General features: G+C 42.7%; 1 protein-coding gene across 4 annotated transcripts in view; it reads right to left on the bottom strand.

The window, feature by feature from the left end:
• PTK2 (protein tyrosine kinase 2) overlaps positions 1 to 15,270 on the bottom strand; it is a 254,738-nt gene that overhangs the window by 131,240 nt on the left and 108,228 nt on the right. For all 4 annotated transcript variants that reach the window (XM_088022737.1, XM_088022738.1, XM_028105631.1 and 1 more), the window contains 2 exons: positions 6,165 to 6,244; positions 4,076 to 4,138 (listed from right to left, as the gene is read on the bottom strand). In XM_088022737.1, the coding sequence (XP_087878863.1) occupies positions 4,076 to 4,138; positions 6,165 to 6,244 (143 nt within the window). The remainder of the gene's footprint in view (positions 1 to 4,075; positions 4,139 to 6,164; positions 6,245 to 15,270) is intronic.

The raw sequence follows: 15,270 nt of genomic DNA, 5'->3' as shown, positions 1-15,270 counted from the left end.
AGTTCACTGCAACAGGACAGGCTTCCACGCTGACCTGAAGGATGCGAACAGGTGCTCTCCGGCACCCTGTCCCTCGCTGCCTGGTGATTTGCAATCCAGGTCCTTCTCAGACTTCAGGGAACTGTCCACCACAGACTGAACTCTTGAGATTGTCATCCCTGTCTACCCGCTGGCTTTTCACCTCCATTCCTTTATTATTTCTCTCTAAATTGAGGCAGACTATTGTAGAATAGTCTTAGTCCTACAGAGATGTTGGAAAGACAGTACAGAGTCCCACGCATACCTCAGGCCCAGGTCTCTCTCCTGCTCCTAGCTCACATTGCCAATGGCACACCGGCCACAACTCCTTCATCAACATCGACTTATTATTATTAACAAAGTCTATACGTAATTCAGATTTTATTACTTTTTCTACATCATTTTTTTGTTACAGAATCCAACTTAATTACCATGATTCCACAGACTCTCCTTGGCTATGTCAGCTTCTCAGATTCTCCATGTTTTTGACCATCTTGACAGGTTTAAGGTGTACTGGTTTGGTATTTTGTATAGTGTCCCTCGACTGGGAATTATCTGTATTTCGCATGAGACTGGGGTTATGGGTTTAGGGGAGGAAGCCAACAGAGGTGGAGCGCCCTTCTCAACAGATCCTACCAAGGGCACCTGCCATCAGCATGGCTTATCACTGCTGATGCCGACCTTGATCATCTAGCTCAGGGGTTGTCTGCCAGGCTTCTTCACCGCCAGCCAACTTTCTCCCCACACCCCGTTCCATACTGTCCTGTACAAGTCACCAAGTACAGCTCATCCTTTAAGGTGGGATTTTATGTTCTGCCCCCTTTGTGGTCATAGCTACATAAATTACTTATAATTCTTCTGTAGGGGAGATTTGTCACTTCTCATGTATTCAGTCATTTCTAAGAGTATGGACTCACGGATATCTACTTTATAATCTGGGTTATGATATAAAACTATGTTGCTCATTTTGTAGCTCAAATGATGCCAGCTTTAGGCACTTCAGCTGGCTCTCTTGCAACACGTGGGCAGAGTGCTTTCTCCCTTCTGGCACCAAGAAGCTCAGGCCCTTTCTATACCCCCTCCCCCCACCTTTCTAGCATCAGGCATTTTTCAAAGGAGCCCTGGTTCCTTTCATTGATGAATGACATTAGAAACCAGGCACCGGGGACCATGGAAGATTTTAATGCTACTGGTAGGAGTGATTTTATAGCATATGAAATAAACCCACTCTTCTCCTTCATTTCTATTTTTAAAAAAATCCATGTTCCCTCAGAACTGAAAATCAACATGCTCCAACAACTTCTCCGGTTCCCTCTCCAACGGAAACTCTTCCTGCGAGCAGCATCCCTTGTGGCCCAGGACAGAAAACCAAGTCTAACCAGCCAGCTGGCACAGACCCCAGCTCCGGCCACCTCCATCCAGCTCGCTCCTGGCGCTGCCGTGCCCACAACACAGCCTCGCTCCTGCTCGAGTGGGCAGGAGGGACACCGTGGTGTGCTGGTTCCCTGCCTCCCTTTCTGAACCTTCTGTAATAAAATCCCAGGCCCATGAACACAGAGTTCTAAATCACCAATCTCCTCACACCACTGCCCTGTTTAGGATGGCCCAGGATCAGCAACAGGCAAGGACCACAGGCTGCTGAAGAGAGCAGTGGGCTGTTAATGACCAGCCCTCACAACGAACCGACAGTTTTCCAGCTGCTACCTGACCTTCCATGTCTCTGTGCCTTCACAAAGTCTCATCCCTCCTCCCGGGCAGTTCCCCCCACCTGCCCACATGCCTTCTTCGAGACTCGGGGTGACCACATCTCCCCGTGAAACCACCTCGGACATCAAGTCCCATGCTCCGCACACCCCCCACCCCCAGGCACCTCTACTCCAGCTCCTGGGACATTATTCTACAATTCTGCCCACTCATCTGAGTCTCCCTGCTAGCTGTAAGCTTCCTGAGGGTGAATGTTTTGTATTATTAATTTCTAAATATCCAGCACTCGGCTGCCAATGGCTCAGCACGTGCTCAGTAATGTCTGTTAAGTGAACTAATGAGTAAAGAAATAAATGGACAAAGGAACAATCAACCAAATAACCAAACAGGTAAAACTATTCCTGTTATTTGTGAACCTCCATTTGAATTGAGAACAAACCCAGTGTCATTTCAGACAAGATCTTCAATGATCTCCTCAATTCTGGTGATTTGTATTTGAAGCACTAAGAGACTGGCAGGCTGAAGAATGTGACAGTTGTGAACACAAATCTCCACCACAGTGAGTGCTGTTTTCTGTTTCAGTTACTGATGGTCTCACTACTTCTACATCATCCACTGAAGGTCAGGAAACACTCTACTGAAAATAATTCTGCCTGCTAAGATATCCTAGTTAATCTCAAATTTTTCATTCATCTCCAACCAACTCCTTTTTGCTCTTTCCAATCTGTTAAGGACACAACATATGTATAGATGCGTTCAGATAAACCCGGGCGCAGCATCTGGCCAGTGTCCTCTGTGCTGTGCATGGTCACGGACACTAGGCTATGCAGACACGTCACATTCAGAGGTCAGGCTGTGAGCTGGCTCTCAGGGCCTCAAGCCGGACAGACGGCCCAGGTGGCATTTTCTGCCCTCACAGCCTGGCACAAAGGAGGCTCGTGCCAATTAGAAAAATAACTATCACATCTCTTATGACCAGTGATTATTCCAAATGGCTGTACCTGAGCTGTAACCAACTTGCAAAAATGGTTATTTCTACTTTTATGTTTAAATGACTACAACTCCCCTGCAAACTCTTGCTTTCAAAGTGATGGGGCATTAAACTTTCACATTGTGGCCGCAGCTGGGCTCCAAGAAAGTCCAGGCAAAATCTGAAGCCAGTTAAAGTTGCTATCATAGCAGAGTAATGATAGACAACCTTTTACTTTATTTAACCAATTTATTTTACATCTCCCAAATACTACAAGGATTTCAGTAATAATACAGCCAGAAAAGGTTAAGTGTTGGCCAGATGTGGCACCATTCCTAATGAAACTAAAACGGACCTTTACTGGGACTTAAAGATCAACGCTCTTTTGCTGCATGAATTATCAAAAAGATGAAGTACAGAGGGGTGCCTGGGTGGCTCAGTCATTGAGTGTCTGCCTTCGGCTCAGGTTATGGTCCCAGGGGCCTGGGATCGGGCCCCGCATCAGGCTCCCTGCTTGTCAGGAAGCCTGCTTCTCCCTTTCTCACTCCCCCTGCTCGTGTTCCCTCTCTTGCTGTCTCTCTCTGTCAAATAAATAAAAATCTTTTTTTTTTTAAAGATTTTATTTTATTTTTTGACAGAGAGACACAGTGAGAGAAGGACACAAGCAGGGGGAGCAGGAGAGGGAGAAGCGGGCTTCCCGCTGAGCAGGGAGCCCGATGCGGGGCTTGATCCCAGGACCCTGAGATCATGACCTGAGCCGAAGGCAGACGCCCAGCGACTGAGCCACCCAGGCGCCCCTAAATAAAAATCTTAAAAAAAAAAAAAAAAAAAAAGATGAAGTACAGAACTTCAAATCTCCCCAGACATAAACTCCAGCATGGCTTCTATGCATTTAATACAACCTAATATAACAGTCTAATACACAAATTAATTCCAAGATCCGAAAATTTTTCAGTTATCCTAAATATCCTGTTACGTGAGCAACAAGTAATTCACATATCTCCACCTGTGAAAAAACCCTTCAACAATGTATACAGAGAATATAGGTAATAACTGAACCAGCAATTCTGAATTCGCTGCAAACTAGAAGTGAAACTTCACCCCAATATGGTTAAATCTACAGAGACAGAAGTCTGTGCTGACATGCCATAGACATTATCAGCCCAAAGACATGTGTCAACAAATTAAAATCTCTGCTCACACAGTTACTGTCATTAGGAATTCTTTGCTTAAAAAAACTTTCCTTCTTCCAGAAATAATTGTTTTAGAAACAGTAGTGTTTCAGGTTTTCCATTTAACTTTAGGTAAACTAATAAAGCCCTCGGTCTGAAGGCTGACTTATTTCTGGGTGTGTGCGGGACAGTGGAGGTGTGTAATACTTACTCCAGCACTTCATAGTTGGACTTCTTCTCTAGCGCGTTGCCTCGCATCTCCCAGTACGAGCGCCTAAAACCGGGGAAGACATATATTTACACACACGTATAAGGAGGGTCTATGCTGCTAAACGGTAACTACTTTGCGGCTCAGGCCACAACCTCCTGATATGCTATTAATAAAGACTGAATCTCATCCCTGGCATTACTCCCATGCCCCAGTGAAGCAGAGATCAGTGAACACAGACTTTGTCCTATTGGACGATCTTGCTTTCTCTTTTAATGTGAAGCAGGTCTGGCTCTTTGTAAAGACGAGACGCAAGACTCCAGGTGTAAGGGAGGTTCGTTCCATCCGCCGGCTGCTGTGCTCATCTCTCCGCCAGAGACTGCGCGCACGAGCAGGATGGCTACAGGGACACCAGCCTCCTCTGTGGCCAGGGAGGCAGCAAGCACACCGACTCCTGCAGGGGCGCACGTGTCACCCAAGGGAAGTGCACAGACACGTGACAGAATGATCCGAGTAGGCTCTGCAGGCAGAGGGGCCAGGCTCCGGCCTTCAAGTGCTGCCTACCATTCTGAATGTTCAGTGTCTGAACTTCACCCTCTTACTCCAGACTACCCATTCAAGCAGTCAGGTCTCACTGGAGCCAGGTCCTCGCTCTGCAGAACCTGCCACGCATGGGTAGGATTCTCTCTGCACATACACAGTATCCTGAAAAAGGCTAAGCTCTGGCTTGAGCTGCTTTGGGACACTCGGATATGACGCATCATCTCAGGTCATGTTATAGGAGAATGAGACTTTGTTTCAAACCTGCCTATAATAATATAAATAGTGGTTTTGCTTTTCAAATTTCTTTGGCTTTTTCTTTGGCCTACTTAAAATGAAAGTACTAGATTTAGATGAAAAATTACAAAGGACCCCCAAAGGGTCACTCAGTTGGTTTTCTTGCTTTCTATTTATGCAGGGGGGAGGGGAGCAGGTAAAGGAGGGGCCTGGAGGGGGAGGCCGATTTGTCCGGCTTTTCCTGCAGTGCATTACTTCATAATGAAATCAAGGACACTCAATGGGGCACAGAAGAGAGGGATTAACACAGCACGGGAGGCCAGAGTGGGAAGGAGCAGGAAGGTGACCTAGAACCCAGGGAGTCCCAGTACCACTCGTGCAACAGCAGGTGCTGAGCCTTGCCCCAGATAACCCAGTACTGCACTGTCTGCAGTGAGAAAGGGGCACCCAAGTATGCTTTCTGCCTAGACCTGTGAGGGCTCAGGGGCGGGACAAGAACATGAAGAGACCAGTGAGGGATGATTGCTGTTACTGGAAAAAAGAACTAAGGCTGAACACAAATTTTAAGGAAGAGTTGAGAGTTATACCTGAACCACCCTCGGGTCCTTATACGGACTGGTATGTAACAGCCTCACGCAGTATAAAAAATAATGATCTTGGGGGGCAATTTTCACTAACTGTTCTGAGCACACATCATCAAATTTTGGCTAGTTTAACCAACTCATCTTAAACTAGCAGCCCAAAGTAAATTTTAATTGAAATCACACCTGAAAAAGGTAAAATACTCTTATTCAAAATTAAAATGGTAGCATAGAAGATAATATATGACACAAGGTGACAAATGTTACCAGAATCAAGAACGATATCCTCAGATTTCCATTTCCCTTACCCCTGCAGCACGGCCGTCACTAGCCATATGTGGCTATTTATGTTCCCATTTAAATGATGTGTACTAGCACATTTAATCCCTCAGCGCACCGGTGAAGGGTGGCGAGCGGCTAACACCTGGGATCCCACAGACACAGCACACTTCTATCGCCCCAGGAGAGTAGCGGGGAGCGCTCTCAGACCTACCTACATCTGCGCACTCTCATCAATCATTCCACTCCAAATACAATGAAATATCATTTTAAAAGATCCTAAGATTTCTAAAAGTAGCACTGACAACCTAATTCAAAATCTCAAATTTTTACTCAAATTTTATTCAATATTTCATTAGTAATCTTTATGAGGAAAAGGAAAATACCTGGATAATTTCCAAAACTAACGAACACTGCTGATGAGCAAAGTCCTCAATGCCTAGTTACCACCTTACCGTATCTCTAGACAGCCCAGCTTCAAAGCAATGTCCTGGTCCACGCGGTCAGCTATCTCAGACATGTAGTCGCTCTTCACCTGCAATCAGAAGGAATGGGGGAAACAAAGCTGCTTTAGAGAGCACACTGCAGAGTCACCCATTCCACGGCTGTTTCCAGGGTGTCGTTCACATCCTCCAGACACACTGGGCCAATAATTATGCTGGATGCTGGATACAGAAATGAGCAACACCAAAAATAGCTATGGAAATACAATGGACTCTTACTAAGAACTCATCTAAGCCATGAGCACTTAAACTTTAAGAAGCAACTAACATCATCTGAATCGCAAACTGCTTTAGACCCTCCCCATGCTGTCACAAGCGAAAGCAAGAAAAAGATCTCTATTTCCATGCAAATTTGCAGTGGATGTATTTTCTGAACTCAAACTACAGTCCCAGCAGCATTCTTTGGACCCCAATGGCAAGGGCAAAGAAAATTTACATATTTCAAAATCCATGTAACTCTGTAAATGACATGCTTCCACCTCACCATCACCTGTATGTGATTAATCTGCAAAGTCATAACATGTGTAAAATCTAATATAAAGAGAAGAATCTTAGAATGAGCACCGGGTATTATAAGCAACTGATGAATTACTAAATTCTACCTCTGCAACTAATAATACACTCTATGTTAATTAAATTGAATTTAAATTTTAAAAAAAGAGAAGAATACAAAAGAATTCCATAAGCACCTTCTGAGTAATGATTATGCTCAATTACAGTAACTGGCAGACTGCTAGCTGGACTTGAGAGCACATGTCAGTGTGAAGACACTTCCCAAGACGAAATATATAAGATCTCCTTATAGAATAGCATTAAGAGATCAACATCTGCAACTGACAATACGGAGCACTATTCTGAATCTCAGTTAGTGAAATGTTATCGCTCCCCCAAAAGGAAGTCCATTATTCTCACTAGCAGAACTGTATTACAAAAAACTACACTCAATCATTATATCATGAATTTCACCGATACAAAATTTTGTGGAAATCCGTCTTGTCTCTTATTATAGCAGTATTTCAAACACCCTTGATTTTGCCTCTTAGTGCTCAACTCTAAAGTATTTACTCTCAGGCCCTTCACAGAAAGTGTGTTGACCTCTGCCCTAGAAAAAAAATTCCAAAGATCCTGCTCTTCAACTATTACCTCCTAGCCTGTCAGCTCACTTGCTCAAAAAGTATTTCTACTCCGCAGTGAAATACTCGACCTTACATCATATATATCATCATCATGACCTTCCCTTGCAAAGACCCCCAACTTCCCAATCTCTAATTATCCCTTTATTTTAACTCTGACAAAACCAACAGCTACTGAAACAAACCACCTCCTTCGCCATGCTTATTGCTGAGCAACTAGAGAAACTATAGTACAGGATGAGCTTTGCCTCAGTCCATGACGCCTCAAATGTCGGCTGAAACCGTCCAGAAACTCAGCAATGTTTGCCTAGGAAGTGCGCCAATACATTGATTCATACTTCCTCCAGTCACTTCACCACATGTCTTTCTTACAGCAAAAAGTTTTCAGATGGGAATATCCTCTTTGATGTACCAAGAATCTAGAACCCGAGGTGCACTGTACTCACCCACTCATTCCTTTCTCTTAGGGGAGGAGCGATGACCAGTCACCTAGCCATAGGCAACCATATGCTATTTCTGATCTGAACATCATGTTCTCTCAAAACCTTTGCCTTATTTTCTGCATTAGCACCTAGACCTCGGTGGTTAATAATATTTATTAACAGAATAAGTGAGCAAATGAAAGAATTAATAAAGTCTTCAAATTGGGGTTTGGGTACCTCTATAAATATCATTTTCCATGTAAGTAAGCAACAATAATTTCTACTGTTTACACATAGTAGGTATTTAAGACTGATTCAAACTGATTTCCTCAAGCCACTAAATTAAGTTAAAAGCTTTAATCCTAGAATCATTTTGTTTATACTTCAACTGGCCCTTTCTCCTATATAGCAAAAAATAAATCCAAATTTAAAAACCAAGTTTTTGCATCCTAAGTAGGTTTATTATTGCACACAAAAATAAAGGCACAAGAGATACATCAAGACATGTATTTCTATGAGTTAGAGAAACACCACAGTTGTTCTGACTGAAACAGTCGATCTTAGTTTATAGTTTGGTTAGGACTTCAAAGAAACCACGGCAGAATACCAATTACATGCTGAGTAAAATTACCCCAAAGATAAAAATGTAGTGATCTGAATGGGCACATGCACCCCAATGTTTATAGCAGCAATGTCCACAGTAGCCAAACTATGGAAAGAGCCTAAATGTCCATCAACAGATGAATGGATAAAGAAGATGTGGTATGTGTGTATATATAATGGAATATTATACAGTCAAAAAAATTATCTTAAAGCTTAAATTTTTAAGCACTTTTCACAGGTGGGAAAACATAATCATATACTTTTATTTCATTCAACAAAACCAGATTCACATTGGTTGCAAAAATGCAAACAGAGGCAATGATAATTTAACAATCTCTGTAGAAAATCCCATTATGAACATGACTTAAAAGCTCTAAGAGTTGTTTTCCTAGATCAACAGTCTACTGCTCTCGCTCTCAGAGCTCTGTGCCCATGGCCTGAAGTGACTGATGCGCCCTGCAGAGTGGACTGACCCCACATGAAGCCACCCCAGCAGACCCCTCGGCTCCCTGCATCCCTACCGCAGGCCCCGTGGCAGCTTGTGTCTGCAGGAGCAGAGACGGCGAACCCCATCTGATTTCCCTGACGGCCCCCCAGAGATGACGTTCTCTGAAGCCACCATGCACATTCACATACTGATGCTGTGCTCAGGCATTTTTCTTTAGGACTCAGGGTTCTATATGCTCACTGTTCATTTCTCTTATAAGACATGTCCTGACTACCTTTCATCTCCTATAACTTTCAGTGGAATTCACTGCCTCTCATTTGTGAAATATACGCAATTTACTGAGCATTTAAGTGTGTGTATGTGGATAAAATTGCTTAAAGTAAATATACTGAGCACCCTGGCCGGCAGACTTGTATGTAACATATCCTATAACCCTGGCAGCATCACTGTGAGTTGGCAGTACCACAATCCCCAATGTAAAGCCTTAGAACAAGCCTAATGAGAATGAAGTTGACAACAGAGGGGCTGCCTATTATTTAAGGAGTACTACCAGGGCCGAGGTACCGTGCTTTCACATATGTTATCTGCAATCTTCATAATGATTCTTCAAGGCTGGTGTTAGGAGTCCCACTTTATACATAAAGATCAGGAAAGTTAATTCACCCAAGGTCACACAGCCAGTGTTTTAAGAGTGAGGACTCAAGCACCAGTCGGCCCACCCCTACAAGTCAGGCTTCAGTGTGTGCGCACATCACCTCCAAACTCTCTCACAGGGAAGACCACAGTCTTCCTCTACAAGAAGACCAGGGGCGGGAAGAAGCACATCCCGTCACCCTGCTGCCTACAGGGGCTGACGTAATGACTTCCCATGCACCGCCTGCTTCGCCTGGCCAGTGACATAGTGCTGTATTCTCTCTTTATATCACAGACAACTACTGTGTGCTGACCCCAAGTGCAGCACTTGAACAAGCGTCTTTCAAGAAGAGACTTCTGAAAGCTGGTGTTTGGTTTGTTTTTAAAGATTTTATTTATTTTAGAGAAAAAGAGAGAGTGTGTGTGAGCAGGGGAGGGGCAGAAGGAGAGAGAGAATCCCAAGAAGACTCCATGCTGAGCAGGGAGCCCAACACGGAACTCGATCTCACAACTCTGAGATCATGACCTGCACTGAAACCAAGAGTCAGCTCTTAACCAACTGAGCCACCAGGTGTCCCCGGTGTTTGGTTTTTCAAATTAATCTGTGTCCATGTTGATGTCAATTTCCTACTTCAAAACATAGGGTGTATTTGGACTTCCTTCTGTGGCAGGTACTGTATTTATATTCATTAGTTTTTTCTTCTTACTCTGCGAGAGAATCAAACAAGCTAAGTTCTGTAAATCCTCCTAGTGAGTGACTAAGCTTTGAGATTGGTTCTGGGGACTCCATGACCAGAGTGTTCCTACCAGTGTGAGAGTCTGTCAAAGTCCCTGAGGTGGGCTGAAGGCAAATTTATAATGCCTTCCCATTTCTGAAGTCTTTCATACAGAAGGATGACCAAGAAATATGGGCTGAATAGAGTAACTATGCAGGATTTACCTGAATCCTCAATAACATGAGTGCTTCTTGAATCAACAAAAATATACAGGAGTGGGAAAAGAAGAAGAAATGTACATTACTCCATCTATCAAATAAGTATAGAAAATAGACCTTCGAATAAGTCAGACTTAGACCTGTATTTATTTTACCTTTTTTTTTGGAAAAGGACAGCTGATAATGACCACGTTGAAAATGTCAGGTTTAAAAGACTCTCCCATTTAGAGCTGCCGTTTCAAAATGTTTTAACTGGCAGAAAGCTTTATAGCCAAGAAAATACAGATAAAGAAATCAATTTCTGATAATACAGTTATCTGAATAAAAACTTGTAAAAATAAAAAAATTTGAATAAAAAATCACAGAAACAAGAAACCACACACCCTGGCACCTCAGTTATTTCCCCAGGTGTGTTCAGATTCTATTCCTCAGGGTGAGGTTACGGCTCTGCCCTTGGTATCTTCTTTCAACTTCCTACCAGAACTCCCTTTTGTCAAATAAGTCATAATTATGTTACAGGTAATGTTTTCAGGACAGGATGGATGGATGTACAGGTAACGCAGGAACAACACATGTTTGAATTGCATGGGTCCACTTATGCATGGATTGTTTTTGATCAACACAGTACAGTCCTGTAAATGTAATTTCTCTTCCTTATGATTTCCTTAATAACATTTTTTATCTCTAGCTTACTTTATTGTAAGAATATTGTATATAATACAAACAACATACAAACTACGTTAATTGACTATATTATTAGTAAATCTTCCTTCTGATCGACGATAGGCTATTATTAATTAAGTTTTGGGGGGGGTCAGAAGTTATACATGAATTTATGACTGTGCAGGGGGTCAGCATTCCTCACCCCCGCATTGCTTAAGGGTCAACTGTACTCATTTTAATCTTAAAATATTTGCAGGAGAAAACAATGGGAACACCATGTCTGACCCACGCGTTGTAAGAGCTGGAAATTTCGAGTGCCAGATGATTTCTATATAAGTTCTGCATCAATACAAATATAGTTAATATGACAACTTCCTGACCAAACATGGGCATCACTCTTCAAACTAATGGCCACCATTATTTGCAAAAGGTTGCCAACCAAATACACCTTTAACAAATGAGATTTCAGAGAGATAAAGAGGAGTAAAATGTTATATGGCAAAGGAAAAGTTTGATTCCGGGGTAAGACATACTTCCCTTGTTTTATAATGAGCCATTAGCTTTAGCGTCAAAACTTAGTTTTATGACTTCTGCTCTACAGTGAATAGGGTTATAACAAGATTCTAGTTTATTTTTAGAGTGTGCTGATTAATATCTTTCAGAATATTCTAAAATGGGTCAAAAACATTTAGTGAATCATTTGCAGTATCTCACATTGGTAGTCACATTTAGGACATCTTTAACTGAAACTGTGCATCCACAAGATAATCTCCAACCAGTAACTCAACACTCAACATATCCACTGACAAGTTGTTTCCTGCATGACACCATCCAAAACAATGGACAAAATGAATAGAGGGCATAGATGAAATTTCTAAATAATAAAATTAAGGTAGTTTATTATAAGTGCTCTCTGGGATCGGAATAGTGGTAGAGAGAATCCAATATAATTCTTTTATTTCTGCCCTGATAAAAGAGCCAAAATAATAAAAATATGTGTTCTTCTAAAATAGAGATCACAACAGGTAACACTCAGGAGTATTTATTTACTCATCCCCAAGCTAGACCTTAAAGATTCCCACATGTGAAATTCAACCAAATAACAGCTCGTAACAAGCACACAAGGAAACGTATCACTGACTGAGAGTCAGTGTAAGCCATCACCAACAGATGTCAAGCCCAAGAACTTCAGATGTTGTAATTCAGATTCAGAAGAGACATTACCTCTACATGAAATGGTAAAGAAATAAAAGGCAGAAAAATCAGAAAACAGTAAGAGCCATTAACAATGGCCTGGAAGATTTTCTTAAAGGGGGAAGGGACACATTTTGCTAAATAAAAACTCAGCAAATGCATTACACATCCAAGTTGGTTGCGGCTGAGGAGAGTGGGCAGTGACGTGACAGATTTACCTGAATCGTGGATTCCCCGGGGGACAAAGAGCCAAGACAGGTGAAGGAAGTGGATGCACAGGGAGGGCAGCCAGAGCAGTTCTAATGTGGACCCACATGGGGACCTCAGGCCAAGTCACGAAGAAGGGAGAAAAGGCAAGGTCTGAGTTGGTATCACAAGACATTTCAAAGAACTGATGAAAAGAGATGAGCCCCTGGTACAGGGTGCACATCACAGGTCAAGCAGGACAAAATGAGTGGAAATCCACACCTGGTTTGTAATAAAACTGTTGAACATTAAAGACAAAGAAAAGGTCTTAAAGCCAGCCAGAGAGAAAGGACAGACAGATCACCTTCAAAGCCAGGATGACAGCCAACTTCTCAACAGCAATAATAAACATCAGAGTTCTGAGAGAAAACACTCCCTGGCCTGACTTGTACCCAGAAGCAGGAAAAAGAACCCTAGCCACACAGGAGGCCTGAACAACACTGTCAACAATCTTGAATTCATGGGGGTTCGTCACACTCTGCTCAACAATCACAGAACACACGTTCTCCTCCAGCAAAACCAGAACCCTGACAAAATCTCAGTAGGTGGGAGGTGCTGAAACAGGTCTAAACAAAGTTTGAGCAACTAGTGTCAAAGGAACCACAGTCTCTAACCACAGTTCAAAATGATTTTAGAAATGAACCAAATGGGATACATGTTTAAATCGCCTTATGACAACTTCGATTTCTACCAACACAGTGGACCAAATGTCCTGACAAGGCTGCTCCCTGAAAACAACTAAAAGTGCTGAATAAAACTTTTTTTTTTTTATTTAATCTTCTGGAATGCTTCTATGAGCTGGGTGACAAACAAAACAATATCCAAACCCTAGTCAGGCCGTTGAGGCAATGCAGAGGGCTCAGGGAAAATCTCAGGTCAGCTTCTACCCTAGGCCAGAACCAAATACACACTCACCGTAAAATGTGACAACTTGCAAGGGGAAGTAAGCAAGGGGATGGTGGACACTCAGGACCACGTCGGCCTGCATGGAGTGGGAGGGTGGGGGCAGGGAGATGTGACAGGGACAGGGGACCAGGAGACATCAGGCATGTTCTCTTCATTTGGGCCATAGATCACAGGCACTCATGCTAGTACGAAGTAGCACACCGCACAAAAACATACATGTATTGGGTGTTACCAAACGAAACAATTAAAAAGAATCAAGGTCATCAAATTCTGGGCCCCTTAAACATTGATCCACTTAGCTTGGAATTCAGTGAAAATATACATACGCATATATGTATACATCTTACATATTTTCATCAAATAGTAAAGATTTTATTTTTTTTTAAGATTTTATTTATTTATTTGACAGAGAGACACAGCAAGAGCAGGAACACAAGCAGGGGGAGTGGGAGAGGGAGAAGCAGGCCCCCCGCCGAGCAGGGAGCCCGATGCGGGGCTCGATCCCAGGACCCCGGGATCATGACCTGAGCCGAAGGCAGACGCTTAACGACTGAGCCACCCAGGCGCCCTGTTTCAAAATAGTAAAGATTTTAAAAATTATAGAATGGCTATCATTTAACTCTGAGGCTTCTATTAAATAACTTATCCCTGAACTCAGTGAAAATTTCCACACTCAAGTTCTTACAAAATATCTCAGTTCCATTCGCATTTAAATAGGCCTTGGCTATAAATAGCTGCTGAAAGGCCAAATTTTTACTTAGGCCGTGTGTGCGCATGTGTGCGCATGTTTAAATAGGAGGAAGTTCTGAATTCCTAGCTGATTTTTCAACAATGGAATTAAGCCCGTTTCCTGCCTGCACAGGTGAACATATGGATTACCCATAATAGTACTGGAATTTCCACACGTGCAACAGGACAGATTCTGCACTGGAAGGTTAGCACAAGAAGCTGAATAAATATGTAAGTATCTGTCAAAGCAGCAATGCAAAAATCATACTATTTTCAAAACTTTATTAGATCAGGGTAAAAATAAAAATACACACATCTTTTCACATAAATGGAATTACATTATATATGTTCTCTACATGGCCTGTTTTAAACACCACCATTTAACAGAATGCCTTCCACGTGTACAGAGTTGTAGCTCTCTCATCAGGATGGGTGAAGACACTTGAAACTCAGCAGAATTTATTTCACCAAGCTTTTACTGACCCTATTGACACAATCTTTCAATTTCCCTTCTGTTAACAGGTGCACCGTTCCTATGAGCATCCTGTACATACATACGCATGTAAATCTTACCTCTTTAGAGTAAACCCCTGAAGTAGAATTCTTAGTTTGAATATTAAACTGCCAATATTCAACTATTTTTCCGCACCAAACTGCCAACAGTGCCACACACCAACCCGAAGGAGATGAGTATCCTCATGGCTCTTGCACAGCTGCCAACTCACTGGTCGTGACAACAGTCCTCCCTCCTCCCCCTCCTCTGCGGTGTGCACACACCTTTCCCTCCCTGTCTCCTGTCCCTGGGACACCGCTACGGACCAGCCATCGACGTGGGCAAGGGGCGGTATCGTGACTGCACCTGAACTTCTTTTAAAATACAGGTACTTGGTAGAATACTATAAAATCATACACAAAATGAAAGCAATTATTAGGATAAAGATACTTTAAGTGATGTTTTAGTATATTTTCAGGACTGCCTAAAAATGTGCCATATGACTTCACAACTATAAAAGATTAAAAAGGGTCAGGCTGAGGAAGAGAAAGTGCAGGAACAGGAGAAAGCAGAGGCTGGGGTGGAGGCACACAGGAAGGAGAGGGGTATGTCCTATCCCAGAAGGTGCCGCTCACACTTGGGTCGCGATCTGCA

The sequence above is a fragment of the Eumetopias jubatus genome, unplaced genomic scaffold, assembly GCF_037043125.1.
Source record: "Eumetopias jubatus isolate StellerSeaLion01/CBP00866 unplaced genomic scaffold, mEumJub1_p1.0 scaffold_4, whole genome shotgun sequence".
Classification (NCBI taxonomy): domain Eukaryota; kingdom Metazoa; phylum Chordata; class Mammalia; order Carnivora; family Otariidae; genus Eumetopias; species Eumetopias jubatus.
The sequence above is the reverse complement of the archived record's forward strand: the minus strand, read 5'-3'. Positions and strand labels throughout refer to the sequence as shown.